Source organism: Giardia intestinalis, chromosome 2 (assembly GCF_000002435.2).
Source record: "Giardia intestinalis strain WB C6 chromosome 2, whole genome shotgun sequence".
In the NCBI taxonomy this organism is placed as follows: domain Eukaryota; phylum Fornicata; order Diplomonadida; family Hexamitidae; genus Giardia; species Giardia duodenalis.
In genome coordinates, this window is record NC_051857.1 from 698,565 (window position 1) to 712,861 (window position 14,297).

The window sequence follows — 14,297 nt, forward strand, 5'->3', positions numbered from 1 at the left end:
TGAACAACCATGGCTGTGTTTGATTTTCTTTACTGAATTGCTTACTGAATTTACTGAGTATTCTGTAAAACCAGCATAGGTTCTGTTTGTTATGGAAGTCAGCGGATGTCAAGATAGGAATAAGGCCTGAATATTCTTATTGGGAGAGTTCAGTGCATAAAATTCGGGCAGCTTCCCCAAGGCATCCGGGATGTCCTTTTCGTAGGGGAGAAGGATCTGTGCACACGCATGGTATCCATTTTGAATACTCAGGATGAGTGCTGTCTTCCCCATATCGTTCTTCTGCTTGGATTGAGTCGAGCAGAGGCAACGCACAAGCAAGGAGTATCCACTTGCTGCCGCATGCATCAGCATCGTGTTCCCGCGAGAGTCTCTTAGTATCGGGTCGTCACCCACGAGCATGAGCTCATGCACCTTGTGCAATTGCTGCTCTATCTTTCTGAGCATCATGCTTTCCGAGCTCTTCTTATTATTTAGTGCATCAGTGGGTATGCAATCCGAAATTAAAGAATCTTCTAAACACTCTACATTTATATCCTCCACCTTTGGAGTCACCGAGCTTTTGCTTAGCATACCAACAGACTGAACTGGTGTTTGTAAACCTTCCTGAGCATCTGGCTTCTTTGCGAGTTGCTCTTTGAGGTGTACAAGCTCTGCTTTAAGGTTTGCAATCTCCATAGTATACTGCCCGCATGTAGTCAAAAGGTCTGCATAGCTGGGTTGATCCGGTGCAACCGCATCCACTTGACCGTAGGTGACTGCTACGTAATTTTTAAGCTGTTCTAGTTCATAGACATGGCGTTGTGATGTCAGTTTAGCTGTCTTAAGCTGCTCCTTCAGGACAAATATCTCATTGGATTTGTTAACAAGTTCCATGCTTGTTGTTTTTTGCGCTTCACTGAGCTTGAGGATGTCCTCCTGGAGCTTCTTGATAGTAGCGCTCTGCTGAAGTTGTGCTGGGCTTACTGGGCCCGACTTGGCCACTACGGAAGCCGTCGCAGAGATTGCGCGAATTGCATCACGCGCAAGCAAGGGAGTAACAGGCTTCTCGGCCGTCTTTGTTGTGTTAGAAGAAAGGGCTCTGAGGCCATACGTATTTATCTGCGCCATATTTTGAACATTCAGCGGGATGTTCGATGGAGCTGGTGGAGGACTTGTCGGATGAGTGGCTTGCTGATTATACACATAAGTTATATATTCGAGCACCATGGCCGCTGTAGGCCGTGCCACGGGATCTACTGTTAGCATAAGATCAATTACAGATGTAAGCTTCTCCGAGTAGCACTTTGGCAGGGGCCTGCGAGATTCTGTGGAGATGCGTTTCTGAAGATCGTCGATAGTTGGAGACGGATAAGGAAGCCTGAAGGAGCATATTTCATACAGGGTGATGCCGAGAGACCATATATCTGCCTTGGCAGTGTACCCCTTACCTTCTAAAAGCTCGGGGGCCATGTAAAGAGGTGTCCCTGCTCTGGTTGCTGTCATGTCGGTTGTACTCGATAGGACCCTACAGAACCCGAAATCTGCTAGCTTTATTGCACCAGAGTGGTTAACCAGGAGGTTTGCCGGCTTAATATCTCTATGTAGTACCACTTTCGGCTGCAGATTGGAAGAATCAATATCCTTCGACCCTGTGCTGGGACCTTTTGAGGTTGCGGGATTGAACTTGAACGGGGAGTGGCAGTATACTAAGGCATCCAGGACTTGTTTACCAATGTCAAGGACATACGCCTCTGAGAGGTAATTCCCCGCCCGCTTTGCATTCATCATTATACTAGAGAGGTCACCATTAGTGCAGAACTCCATGATTACGTAAAGTACTTCCGATGCTTTGTCATGGATAATCTCGTGATGCCGAATGATGTGAGGGTGAACCAAGGTTGTCACAATGTTGACTTCCTGCTCAAGGATACCCCGTTCCTTGGCCCCCATGTTTGTGTAACATATTTCTTTGCATGCATATATCTCGCTTGTGCTGACGTGTTGAACTCGATAAACCTTCCCATAACTGCCGGATCCGCAAAGCCCAATGACCCTGTATGTGTTGTTAATCAGATTCTTGTCGTACATTGAGCCTGGGACACAAAGATGGAAAGCTGCCGCTACCCTACGGGTCAAGAATGACCAGCCTAATTTTACTTTTGGGCACCAGGCTAACACACTGCGCGAGCTCAAGTTTTCTATTCCCTCTAGCAGCGTCTACGTGGCAAATGACGCAACGGCCTACTCAGTGACAAGAGATTTGGTCGACTCTTATTCAACCATGGTCGATATTGAAACGGCCATTAAATCAAGATACAGGCTGCGTCTAGAACGCATTTTGGCCAAGTGCAAAAAGATCTGTATAAATCCTGACGATTATGAATTCCAGATCGCCATTGTGAACGGCCAGGCCATCTATACCCTAATTGAGCGACGGAAACAAATTGTCAAGACAACGGTCCGTGATCAAGTATTTAAGACCCCAGAAAGAAAGCAGTATGCCAAAAAGCCAACTACAAGGTTAAAGCATCCACTATTGCAAACATCACCTGTTGAGGTCAACCCGCCTGATTACGCTTTGTCAGTTAACGCTCTGGACCCACGCGATTTGCAATGTGACTTGCCACGTGAACCTAGTGCATCTGGATCTCGGAGGCGCTCCAGCACCGTTACTTACCGAATGCATCTGGCCGAAGCATCCGAGAGCGAGTTGATGTATGAGGCAGCTCCTTGCCCTAGATGCAATAGTCCAGCATTCAGGCTTTCGCCTGCAGATTCACCACTTGGTGCGCCTACTAGTAACGAGGGCGACGACATAGTTCGGCATCTCGATGCTCTCGACGTCACCCTTCCTTCATTATGGTTTACAACAGTACACAGTTCTAAATTGCCCCGTACCAGCTTTTCACTCTCTGCAGCTGAATGTGAAGATATCAATGAAGAAGTAGAAGGCCTGCTAAGCGACCAGTGTAGTGCCTCACAGTCCCCTACTATGTTTTCCCAACCCAGAAAGCCCAGTAATCTGAATAACCCTATCAAACGGCCAGCAGATCCATCTGCAATCACAATTTACAAGGATCGTCAGCATCAGTTCCACGTCTACGGTAATGACAGGTCCTCCTCGTGCCATCCACGAAGAGTTACGGCCTCTTTGAGTAAGGTCTTCCCGCAAGCCATCTTCCCACCGCCGGGTCCTTACAGTCCGCCAGTGCAAACATCACTGAAAAAGAAAGTTGAAGGATCTGGGCTGAGAGTGCTACCTATGCGTTCCTGAATTCAGCAGAGGTCCACCTAGCGCATCAGGTTCTTAGTGCTTTTCTTGATCTTGTTAACTCTGCACTTAATATTGGTGCCATAACGCGTGTCATTTGACTGATCGAACCAGAGACGTGAACAATTCTGAGATTCTTGGCACCTCGAACAACCATTTGTGGAATAACAGCTCTAATACAGTCTCGAGTAAGGGATGTAGGACATCGAATGGTAGAAAAATTAAAGGCAGACAAGTGCATCCAAACAGACGCCATATAGGGCAGAAGCGCAGTAAGCCGAATGTCTCCGCTGTTTAGTATTGCGGTGCGCAGGGCGTCGCCTATGTCTTCCTGAGTGATGCTATAATCGGCATCCCATCTGAGCCCGATGTAGCGGTGTTTGAACCGGACCATGCAAGATTCAGAAGTAAAAAAATTCGCCCCAGATGTCTGCTTTGGATTTGTGGCGTTCTCAGACAATGAGGCTTGTTGCATTCACAGTCTCACGCGAGATAGCCCCGTCCGTTGTTGAGGAGATGATGGCTCTGGGATGTATGCACTTTGTTGATGCATGCTCGGACGTTTCTTTTTTTGATAGAGCCTATACAGCTAACATTATGCAGCTGGCCACAACTGAGTCTAAACTCGACTACATCCGTGATCAATTCATCGCTCTTGAGATTCCCCTTCCAGAACAAGAAGACAGGGTAGAGCTCATGCCGCTTGGAAACTTGGATGCAGAGCTAACAGCAACAATGAAGACTGTCAAGACTTTGTTGGATGAGTACCAGCAGCACTTAGCGGACCTCTCTGCAAATCTGACCTATAGCCAGGTCCTCGACATCGTCCGCAGAGAGTCTGCGTCTTCTGCGCAGAATAAGATGCTCAGAGACGTTTTAAGCGAAAATACTCATCTCATTGGTTCTTCACCGGATGACGAAGCCCAGGAGACAGACACAAGTGCTAACCTCTACTTTCTCGCATGCACTGTACCAGACAGTGTCACGCCCATGCTCCAGCGCCTTGCAACGCGAGCTACTCTTTCCAATTGCATGATAGAAGTGGTGGGAAAGATATCTACGCCAGATCTGGCGGCTCTTATTGGGGCCGATCAATCACCATCCAAGCCAGCATCCCCGAAGAAGGCAAAGCATAAGGCTGCAAAGGATCAGCAGGAGTATGACGTCGTGTTTGTGTATACGCCCGGCGTACAGCTGCAAAGCAAGGTGGGGTCTATCGTCACGTCTCTTTCTGGTACAATTCACATCTCTCAGGGTGTTCAAGGAGGGGGTGCGGTAGACAGTGTGCAGAGCCTCGATAGTGACGTTTCGAGAGTTCAGCAATCTATCGAAGATCATCGGACACTTCTACGCCTTTCAAAGCAGCGCATCACGACTATCTTAAACCAACTGGGTGCACAGCTCGAGGCCTACTACCGCCTAATACTGAAAGAGAAGGAGGTCATGGGTGTGCTGAACAAGCTGAGACCCTCCCTCGCCGATGCAAAAATATTAACAGGGATTGCTTGGATTCCTGAGCAAACCTTCTCGGACGTTACGCAAATTGTCGAGGCCTGCAATGAGCGCTATAAGGGCATGCTTCCCAGCTTTATAAAAGATCTGAATGCACTGAGTAAGACCAGGAAGAACGGGACATCCGTACTCATTAACACGGACGATCTTAGGCCAGCCACAGTAGATGCATTGCATCATTCACCAAAGGAGCATCTGAGACAGCCACCGACATATTTTAAGACAGGAAAGTTCACAAAGGTGTTTCAGAACATTATTGAATCTTATGGCATCCCCTCATACAAGGAGATCAACCCTGCCTTCTTCTACCTTTACCAGTTCCCCTTCACCTTTGCAGTGATGTATGGCGACATCGGGCATGGCATAATCTTAACTATTGTCTCTGCCCTCATGGTTGGCTATGAGAGGAGGTTGGGCAAGGTAAAAAATGATATGGTCAGTCTGATCTTTGCAGGCAGGTATATTATTCTGCTCATGAGCATCTTCAGCATCTTCACCGGCCTCATCTACAATGACATGTTTGCCCTGGCCTATGATTTTTTCCACAGCAGATACACCTTTAACCGATCTTCTACAACCCCAAATCTCTTCGAGAGTACGTATGATACCACCAAGTATTCATCTCCGGTCTATGCCTTTGGGATAGACCCGGCCTGGAGATGGAGTGACAACTCCATGATGTTTATCAACTCCTACAAAATGAAGATGGCTGTTATAATCGGTATTCTTCAAATGATCTTTGGTATAGTTCTAAAGCTGCTTAACGTTATCTATTCACGAGACATTGTCGGGCTCCTCACTTGCTGGATCCCCGAATTTCTCTTTATGACGTGCTTCTTTGGTTACATGGTCTTTTGTATTATCTACAAGTGGCTTAATGAGTGGCCAGAGGGAAGCAATCCTCCTGCCCTGACAAGCCTACTCATCCAAATGTTTTTAAGTCCAGGGAGCATAAGTCCGGAGAGCTACTTATTCAACAATATTCCCCTTCAGACCAATCTTCAGCTGGCTCTTTTCGCTATTTGCATAATTTCTGTCTTGTGGCTAGCCGTGGCCAAGCCGGTATATGAGGTTGTTCAATTGAAGAAGGCAGCCAAGAAGGGGCTTGCTCATGGAGTTCCCATTTTCTCTGGTCAGGCAGCATCGCATGAAGCGGCTCCAATCACATCTGAGGCAGATTTGGCCAAGGCAGATACAGATGATGCTCAGACAGATAAGACGAACTTACTCGTGAGTGACGGTAAAGATGCACAAGGTCGTGGCAGCTCACGAAAGGCGGACCAAGATGACGATGACGAAGCCCATGGAGTGGGTGACATAGTCGTTCACCAAGTGATACACACAATCGAGTATGTTCTGGGAGCCATTTCTCATACTGCCTCTTACCTACGTCTGTGGGCCTTGTCCCTAGCACACGCACAGCTTTCAGAGGTCTTCTATGAGCAATTGTTTACTCTCTCGTACGGTTTTTCTGTTTCCGAGAACAAGTGGCTCAGCGGGGTTGTTCAGGGGGTCTCCTTCTTTGTGACGTACTCTGCTTGGTTCGGAGTCACCATAGGCGTCATCATTCTCATGGAGGCCTTGTCAGCTTTTCTCCATGGCCTCCGTCTTGCCTGGATAGAGTTCAACAGCAAGTTCTATCAGGCTGAAGGATACATATTCGAACCTCTGGCTCCGGTGGAGTACACTCTTTCTCTAGAGAAGCAGGACGAATAAGTGAATTCCAGGTTGATCTTGTGCGATTATTATCTTTGCTAAATTAATTTTGTCAAAAATGTGGGGTTTAAACTTTTTTATTATGGCCGTACAGCGCCAAGTATTTCTCGATGAGCCTACCACGGGACTCGACCCTGTGACAAAGCGTGCAGTTTGGCGAACAATCGAAGAGGCCAAACAGGGCAAGACCATCATCTTAACAACGCATAGTATGGAGGAAGCTGACAGCCTTGCACAGTACATCGCAATCATGGCGGCTGGTCAGCTTCGATGCATTGGAACCAAGGAACGGTTGAAGGCTCGATTTGGCTCTGGCTACAGAGTCCAGATCATTCACGTCACAGAGTCAGTTGGCCGCGTCGACGCACTTCTTGTCTGCTCAGCACCTTATATCCGTCTTGAAAAGAGGGAGCATATCCCCAATGACAAAACGCACACTCGATCCTTCTACGTTGTTCCTCAAGGGCATCCAATCTCGTACCTCTATAAAGCCCTATATAGAGAGAAGTCCAGCGGGTCTGGACTAATAAAAGAGTTTGGAGTCTCATTCACAGGCCTCGAGGAGGTGTTTTTGACCATTGCACACATGGTAGAGCCGCCGCCAGAAGGAGTATAGATACTTTGGATGTTATACCGTCATCTCTATCCAAGCAGGGTTTATCTCCGAGACTGTGCGCATATATGCAAACGAAGTTATCACTATTTCATTATAGAGAACAAAGTTAGGGTTCTGTTTGAGGCATGAAGCAGGGTGGATTCTACACTCTCCTGATGACCCCTCGTACGTTCTGTGATCATTACTTAGCTTTGCAACGTTAGAGATATATCCCTTTAATATACAAAAGATCACCTTATCCTCGTCGTCCATCTCTGTATATAGACCACAAGGAGGACTCTCAGTCTCGGCTCCCGCCCCCTTTCGGGAAGCCTTACAGTATGAGTTATAGATGTCAATGAGCTGCCGATATACATTCTTTGCATATTCTAAGCTTTTATATGAAAGGTAGTACTTGGTGCACCATGCACGCTTGTTCTCAGACTCTTCACAGTATGCCTTCCAGATATTCAGTAAAGTGATGTGGTCACCCTTCAGAGAATAAAATTGGGTTCTGGCCAGTGCGCTCTGGTCCCGTGTCTCTATGTCCACAGATGATACAAAGACCCCGTCACACGACAAGAGAGCTACAACTCCTACCACATCCTTTACTATCTTCTTCCCGAACTTGTGTGCAGTCAAAATCGATATTGCCAGCTCTGGATCGGTAGGGAACCGGACAACCTCCCTCCCCAAAGGCGATAGGATGAGCTGAGGCTCCATCTGCGACTGATTGTCAACACCATCTTCTGTCTTCTTTATCTGGATGCACCCCATGCGAGAAAGCTTAACTATGGCTGCCTTTTTCGCTTGGCGCGGAGGGTCAGTAATAAATTCATATGTCACAGGATTTGTTATGCCAAACGCAATAATGGTTAAGAACACAGGCATGAGATCTGTCAGCATAATCTCGGGCACATCTTGAGGCTCTAAATTTGCATATGTTTCATGGGTGTAAATGTGGTAGCATTCTCCCTCCATTAAACGGCCCGCCCTACCCGACCGCTGAAGTATCGACGCCTGTGAGCAGGGAAGGGTTATTAGCTCCGATGTGCCCGTTGTATGATGAAACTGCTTTTTTCGCACAAACCCGCAATCCACGACATAGCGGATATTAGGCACGGTAATACTGGTTTCTGCTATATTTGTGGCGACAATTACTCGCCGCACATTCTCGGCTGCTGATGAGAAAACCCTCATCTGCTCTGTGGTTGGGAGATTGGCATAGAAAGGCAAAACTTCTATTAGTGATGCCTCACCAGGAAGTTGAACAGTGAACCCACCTGCAGGCTTTATGGCGTCTCTGTTGGAAAATAGAGGTCCTAAAGACAACCGGTCATCATCTTCAAGGCTCTCATTATCGTCAATACAATTTGGCCTGTTATCATCAGCACCTTCAGGCTCATACAATACACCAAACTTAGCACAGTGATTCCTGATTGCAGCAACAACATTTCTGATCTCTAGCTCACCTGGCATGAAAACTAAGATGTCTCCGCTTTTGCAGTCCTTACAGATCTGAAGCACAGCTGAGACACACGCTTCCTGATAGCTCTTAACAGCTTCTAGAGTGAAGTAGTGCTTAATAGGATACTGTCTTCCTTTGATGGATAGGATGGCATTTGCTGCGTGTGCTCCAAAGTAACGAACAAAGCTGGCCGCAGCGATAGTGGCAGACATGACCACCACTCGCAACTTCGGGTTTTTATCGAGCGCTGTCTTAAGAAATCCAAACAGAAGGTCGGTGCTCACGCTTCGTTCATGAGCTTCATCTACTATGACAATACTGTCAGAGTGAAAGAGTGGATCAAGTAGCGCTTCTCTAATGACTACACCATCTGTTGCATACCGTATTCTGGTTGACTTGGAAACTTTTGCGTCAAATCGAACGCTGTATCCAACCTCCTGACCCAGAGACGCGCCTCTCTCTTGTGCTACACGCAGTGCAAGTGATATAGCCGCAACCCGACGGGGCTGTGTTACTGTTATTCTTTTGATTGATGCATTAGCGTCAATAAGGTATTGGGGAAGCTGAGTGCTCTTTCCACTGCCCGTTGAACCCACAACAACCACAACGCGCTGTGGAGAGTGTAGGATAGAATCAATTAACTGTTTCTTAATGGGATATATGGGAAGGGCGCGCTGTTCGCTCTGTATTGTGGATTGAGAAGGCATCTTTTATTTTTAAATAAACTTTACTCTCCAAGGGATTTACTCTTCTTCATCAAGGTCGGCTTGCTAGCTCCTGTCCGAGTAAACCCGTCCAGGATCCGAAGCTCGGATGCCGCCCACTCTGGAGAAGAGCCTTGTGCCTCCTCGCCCGGGGAGCCGTTGGGTGCCCCACTATGCGCTCTGGGGCGTCTCTCCTCTCTGACTGGCTTGGGTCAACCATCGTCTGACATCTAGTGAGCACCCGCTGTCTCGGGCCTTGCGTCAGTCGTGGCGATCCAGTCTCGAGAGCAGTTAACTCTGGCCATGTACTCTGGAGTAGCTTTGTGGCCCTGGTGCTCTACGACGAGGATCGCACGCCACGACTTCGGGTGTCTACCCCGTTCCTCGGGTGCCTCTTTGTCTCCCCATGACGTGGATCATCGACCCTATTGTCGGAGGTGCGCTCCCCATACGCCTCCATCTTGGAGTCATAGTACGCGTTCGTGGATGCCGATGGAGTACTCCTATGCGTTGTGTCGGGGGAGAAGTATGGCCCTCTGCTCATGGATCGCAGGGCGCTCTTGCAGGTGGTCAGTCACTCAGCACGAGATCATGTCAGCGCTCACCCTGTGCAGTGCGTCTGGCTCGGTGACGTGTGGGCTGGTCCATCTGCACAGCACACTTGGGTGATGCTTCGGTCTGTCGAGGCGTCGTCCAAAGCATCAGAAGCGGTCAGGACCGGTTCATCGAGGTCGTCTCTCTACAACCGGCACCCGTCTACTCGAGGGTGTCAGGCACTGCCAGCTGCTGCGGCAGACGCCTGGCGGGTGGCCCAGGTCACCGCTCTCCGGTGTGGGCAGGATCAGTCCGCCTCTGCCAACCAGACACCCCAGGGGCCCCATCTCTTGTCGAGGGACTCACATAGGCCACGTGTGGGTCCATCCTGGCCAGTGGGCAGTGATTGGTGCCATCACTGGCTCCAGGCCCTCCGTTGCCCCCTCTATCGCCTCGGGGAAGGAGGCATAAATCTTCCCCGTCAGAAGCAGACGGCATCCGACTTCGGACTTCGGATTCTGGGTCTCAGCTGGTGAACAAGCAAGGGGCTTGCCTGGTATAATAACCCGCATGGGGATTTGCTCGGATTAACTTCCGATATTCCTTAAAATGAAGACGGTACTCGGCAAAACCTCAAGTAGTCTATCTTACATGATATCACGAACTTGATAAGAAGACATGAGGGCGGCATAATTAGCCGGTAGATCGACACTAGAAAAAAGAATACCTACTATCCTTACTTCAGAGCAAAACGATACCAAGTTAATTGGCTTAAAGTGCAAGACACAAACATGAACGGCGACTCATGAAAAACCACACATTGGGTCAATAGTTGGTGGATTTTTTCATCAAGACAAGTAAACAGTGAAGAAAATTGAAAGCTTATTTATTGAGAAATCTCACAATGACTCTTGTCGTCTCTCTTCTTCTTTTGTACGGTATTTTCTCAGAATGCGCCCAGAACAGTGACTGCGGGGGTGCGACCGGCGTCTGCAACGTCACGATCGGCGGCAAGAAGTACTGCTCCAAGTGCGACGGAGCACGGGTCCCCGTCAACGGAGACTGCAGGCTGCTGAGCCTCTCGCGGAGCATATGCATAGTTCCTACAGATAGCACCCCCACTCCAGGCTCCTGCTCGGGCTGCATCCGTGACTTCCTCTTCTACAGGGGCGGGTGCTACCGCACGGCATCCCTGATCAACGCCATATGCAAGGAGAAGCACATCGTCGAGGAGGGGATGTACTGCGGGGCGTGCGCCATCGAGGGCGACGTCCCGATCGACGGGGTGTGCGTAGCAGCAAGCGCAGATAGCTCTGGAAACACGTGTGACAAGGGCGTGTGCACGACATGTGGCAACGGATACTTCTTCCACTACGGGTCGTGCTACAAGTTCGGAGGGTCCCCGGGTGCCAACATTTGCTCTGACAGTACTAGCACTACTGGCTCTGTCTGTGGCTCTTGCGGGTCGAAGTTTGTCAAGAACCCTAGTGCGGGCCCATCTGCCACCTCCTGCTTCGCGTGCTACGGCCTGGACGGGACCCTCTTCTGCGAGCGCTGCCGGATGAACGTGCTCACGAGCACAGATGTGAAGCCCACCCTCTGTACGAAATGTAAGTCGGGGCACATCCCCCTCGATGGACGATGCATCTCCGCCTTCTCTGCTGCTTCTGCACTCGCCGGCTGCTCCACCTACAAAGGTTCAGACAATGCCATGGGACTTTGCGAAACGTGCTCCTCCGGCTACATGCTCTTCTACGGGAGCTGCTACTCTGTCAACGGCCCCCTCGCCCAGGCCATCTGCAAGACCGAGAACCAGATCTACCTCGGGGGAAGAGTCTTCTGCAAGCAGTGCGCCCAGACAGACCACTACCCCATCAACGGCTTATGCATTGCTGATAAGGGATCACATACGTGCGAGGCGGGCATCTGCACAGCATGCGACACCAGCACAACCCCCGTCGACAACTCCAAGGTTTTCCCGTTCTATAACGGCTGCTATGATGCAAACTCTGCAATCGGAAAGCTAATATGCCAGGAGGCGTCTAATGGAGCGTGCTCAACTTGCAATACAAACGAGACATCGAATATAATAGCTAATCCTAATTCTGCAGATGGCCAACCAAAATGTCTTGGATGTTGGGACGAGGCAGCTACTGGGGTGGCCAACTGCGGAGGGTGTGCGACCGGCACAGACGGCGATTCCAAGATCGTCTGTAGCAAGTGCACCGACTCGACGGAACCCAAAGACAACACGTGCCCTCAGGCCCTCCCGCCCACAACGCCTGAAGGATGCGCCGTCCAGGGCTGCCAGGCGTGCTCGAAGGACTCTGCCACGACGTGCGACACTTGCTTCTCTCCACTTGTCATGAAGGAGGACAAGACGAAGTGCTTCGGGAGCTGCCTTGCGCTGGGTCTTGGCTACTACAACGACGCCGGTGTGTGTAGGCCATGCACCAGCAAGTGCCTCACGTGCACAGACGGGACCACATGCACCCAATGCGCCGAAGGGTACTATCTCGAGGTGTCGGGCGCCGGCTCAACGACGGGGACCTGCAAGGCGTGTGCCGCTGGGTGCTCGACGTGTACTGGTGCTGGTGATAGCCTCTGCTCCACGTGCGTCACAGGGTACTACGCCGCATTCAACGTTAGGCAGGGAGGACCCGGAAAGTGCGTTCAATGCAGCGTCTCTGAGGACGGGTACACTGGCGTTGAGCATTGTGCAGCCTGCTACAGCACTACAGGGCAGACAACTGGTGCCAAGAATGTGGTCTGTGAGAGCTGCGAGGACGGGTACCTTAAAGAACATGTCGATAACAAGGTCGTCTGCAACCCACCAGCCCCGAAGTGCACGGTTCCGTTGTGCGCCATATGTGTCGAAAACGACGCGATGAGGTGCGAGCACTGCACGACCGGCGCGTACCTCTGCCCGCGGACGGCGGCGTGCACGAAGGACTGCGCCAGCTGCGGCGGCTCGATGTACCCCGACGAGGACCTCGGGGAGTGCCAGCCGTGCGACATCACAAACTGCCTGGTCTGCGCGACGGGGCTCAAGTGCGAGAGCTGCGCGGAGAACGCCGTCCCCATCTCCCCGGACGTCTACCATACGGCGTGCATGGGCTGCAGCGACACCGGGGGCATGGACGGCTGGGTGGGCCTCGCGGGGTGCACGACCTGCGAGCTGACCGACAAGGGCGGCGGGAGCGTCAACTGCCTCGACCCTGGCTACTACCGGCGGGGCGGGCTCGGCGGGGGAGCAATCGCCGCCATCGTCATCGTCGTCCTCCTCGTCCTGGCCGTCGCCGGCTTCCTCGTCTGGTGGTTCGTCTTCAGGAGGGGCGGCCGGCCCAAGCGCGGGGCGAAGTACACATCGCTCATGCGGGGCGAGTCCTACGACTACCGCCAGTCCCTAATATGATTCCCCAGTAAACGGAGCTATCGCCTGCCGGTGCCTGTCTCTGAACGCGCATATCCCGGAGATGTCGACGGAGCCGAGGAGCCTCCGCACCCGCAAGCGCTCCCCCGGAAAGGGCTCGGTGTCCGCCGTCTTCGAGATCGACACGCTGCACTCTGCGGCATCCGACGCGACGCAGGAGAGGCCGTTGTGGAGCACCACCCGGGAGATCTCGCTGACGTGGACGGACAGCATGGGCCGCAGAATGCACACTCGATGCTTGGCCCTGCTGGCAAAGTCCATGACCTCGCAGTTGTAGTACCCCCGGAGCCCGAAGAAGGAGGCCCCGTGGACCCCGGTGATCGCCAGGGTCTCCAGGTCGTCCAGCAGGTGGTGGCCGAGGGCCAGGGCGTCGTAGCCGCCGGCGGACACAAAGCTCGCCAGTGTTCCGCGGCGGCAGCGAGAGCAGACGCTGCACGCAGACGCCTTCCTGGCCTCCTGCCCCAATGCATCCAGGCGGGCGATCTTGGCTGAGACGTCCATCCCAACCACCTGCTGCTCGAACGTCATGGCTCCCTCTGCGGCGTCGTCGATCGACAGCGCGCACGGGCAGAGGCTCCGTATCGTGTCCAGGATGAAGCCGGGTATCTTTGGGTCGAAGGTCACAGGGGTCACTTCCAGCGCCCCCAGGTCTCCTAGGCCGATGGGGTCAAACAGCCGCTTGATCATAGTAGCTGGAAGGAAGCCTACGCCTCTTCTGAAAGGACAAAAGTCGTCCGGTCTAGCCATCGGGACCAGTGGGTCAAACCGTTCAGCGTTAGAAGGAAAAGCCATTCTCGGGCGTCGCTAGTCTGCTGCTGTGGATCTCAGTGCGTTCCTACGTAGAACAAACCAATTACATGGCCAACGTGTAGCCGCGTCACGCTCTGAAACGCATGTGTCTGTAGACAGTTAGTATACGGTCCAGTCATCTCCGTGTGCAAAGACTGTCATTAGAAGCAATGGGCTGACAGCCTGGGGCAACATGGTTGAAGCACGCTTCCAAATAGTAGTGGGTGCAGGCCCGAACAGCAACCTTATGAACAAGTTACTTAAATTACAAGATTAAATTATGAGAATAATGT

The 14,297-nt window shown here is 51.3% G+C and overlaps 8 protein-coding genes across 8 annotated transcripts; 4 read left to right on the plus strand and 4 right to left on the minus strand.

Moving 5' to 3' along the window:
* Positions 1-108: 108 nt before the first annotated feature.
* Positions 109-2,070, minus strand: GL50803_0021366 (Kinase, NEK; the record flags this gene model as incomplete). The annotated part of the gene is made up of 1 exon (XM_001707110.1): positions 109-2,070. One exon carries the CDS (start codon positions 2,068-2,070, stop codon positions 109-111), a length of 1,962 nt encoding a protein of 653 aa, XP_001707162.1.
* Positions 2,071-2,263: 193 nt separating this feature from the next.
* GL50803_0021367 (uncharacterized protein) lies at positions 2,264-3,256 on the plus strand (the record flags this gene model as incomplete). The annotated part of the gene is made up of 1 exon (XM_001707109.2): positions 2,264-3,256. The coding sequence occupies one exon, from the start codon at positions 2,264-2,266 to the stop codon at positions 3,254-3,256; it is 993 nt and encodes a 330-aa protein (XP_001707161.2).
* Positions 3,257-3,281: 25 nt separating this feature from the next.
* Positions 3,282-3,647, minus strand: GL50803_0018471 (uncharacterized protein; the record flags this gene model as incomplete). Its single annotated transcript, XM_001707108.2, has 1 exon — positions 3,282-3,647. The coding sequence occupies one exon, from the start codon at positions 3,645-3,647 to the stop codon at positions 3,282-3,284; it is 366 nt and encodes a 121-aa protein (XP_001707160.2).
* A 32-nt stretch (positions 3,648-3,679) lies between these two features.
* On the plus strand, positions 3,680-6,481 carry GL50803_0018470 (putative Vacuolar H+-transporting ATPase subunit a; the record flags this gene model as incomplete). The annotated part of the gene is made up of 1 exon (XM_001707106.1): positions 3,680-6,481. One exon carries the CDS (start codon positions 3,680-3,682, stop codon positions 6,479-6,481), a length of 2,802 nt encoding a protein of 933 aa, XP_001707158.1.
* Positions 6,482-6,563: 82 nt separating this feature from the next.
* On the plus strand, positions 6,564-7,097 carry GL50803_0012820 (ABC transporter family protein; the record flags this gene model as incomplete). Its single annotated transcript, XM_001707105.2, has 1 exon — positions 6,564-7,097. The coding sequence occupies one exon, from the start codon at positions 6,564-6,566 to the stop codon at positions 7,095-7,097; it is 534 nt and encodes a 177-aa protein (XP_001707157.2).
* Positions 7,098-7,109: 12 nt separating this feature from the next.
* Positions 7,110-9,251, minus strand: GL50803_0015930 (putative RNA helicase; the record flags this gene model as incomplete). The annotated part of the gene is made up of 1 exon (XM_001707104.1): positions 7,110-9,251. The coding sequence occupies one exon, from the start codon at positions 9,249-9,251 to the stop codon at positions 7,110-7,112; it is 2,142 nt and encodes a 713-aa protein (XP_001707156.1).
* A 1,435-nt stretch (positions 9,252-10,686) lies between these two features.
* Positions 10,687-13,197, plus strand: GL50803_0027717 (High cysteine membrane protein Group 3; the record flags this gene model as incomplete). Its single annotated transcript, XM_001707101.1, has 1 exon — positions 10,687-13,197. One exon carries the CDS (start codon positions 10,687-10,689, stop codon positions 13,195-13,197), a length of 2,511 nt encoding a protein of 836 aa, XP_001707153.1.
* Positions 13,189-14,007, minus strand: GL50803_00114336 (PP-loop family protein; the record flags this gene model as incomplete). Its single annotated transcript, XM_001707099.1, has 1 exon — positions 13,189-14,007. One exon carries the CDS (start codon positions 14,005-14,007, stop codon positions 13,189-13,191), a length of 819 nt encoding a protein of 272 aa, XP_001707151.1.
* Positions 14,008-14,297: the final 290 nt, after the last annotated feature.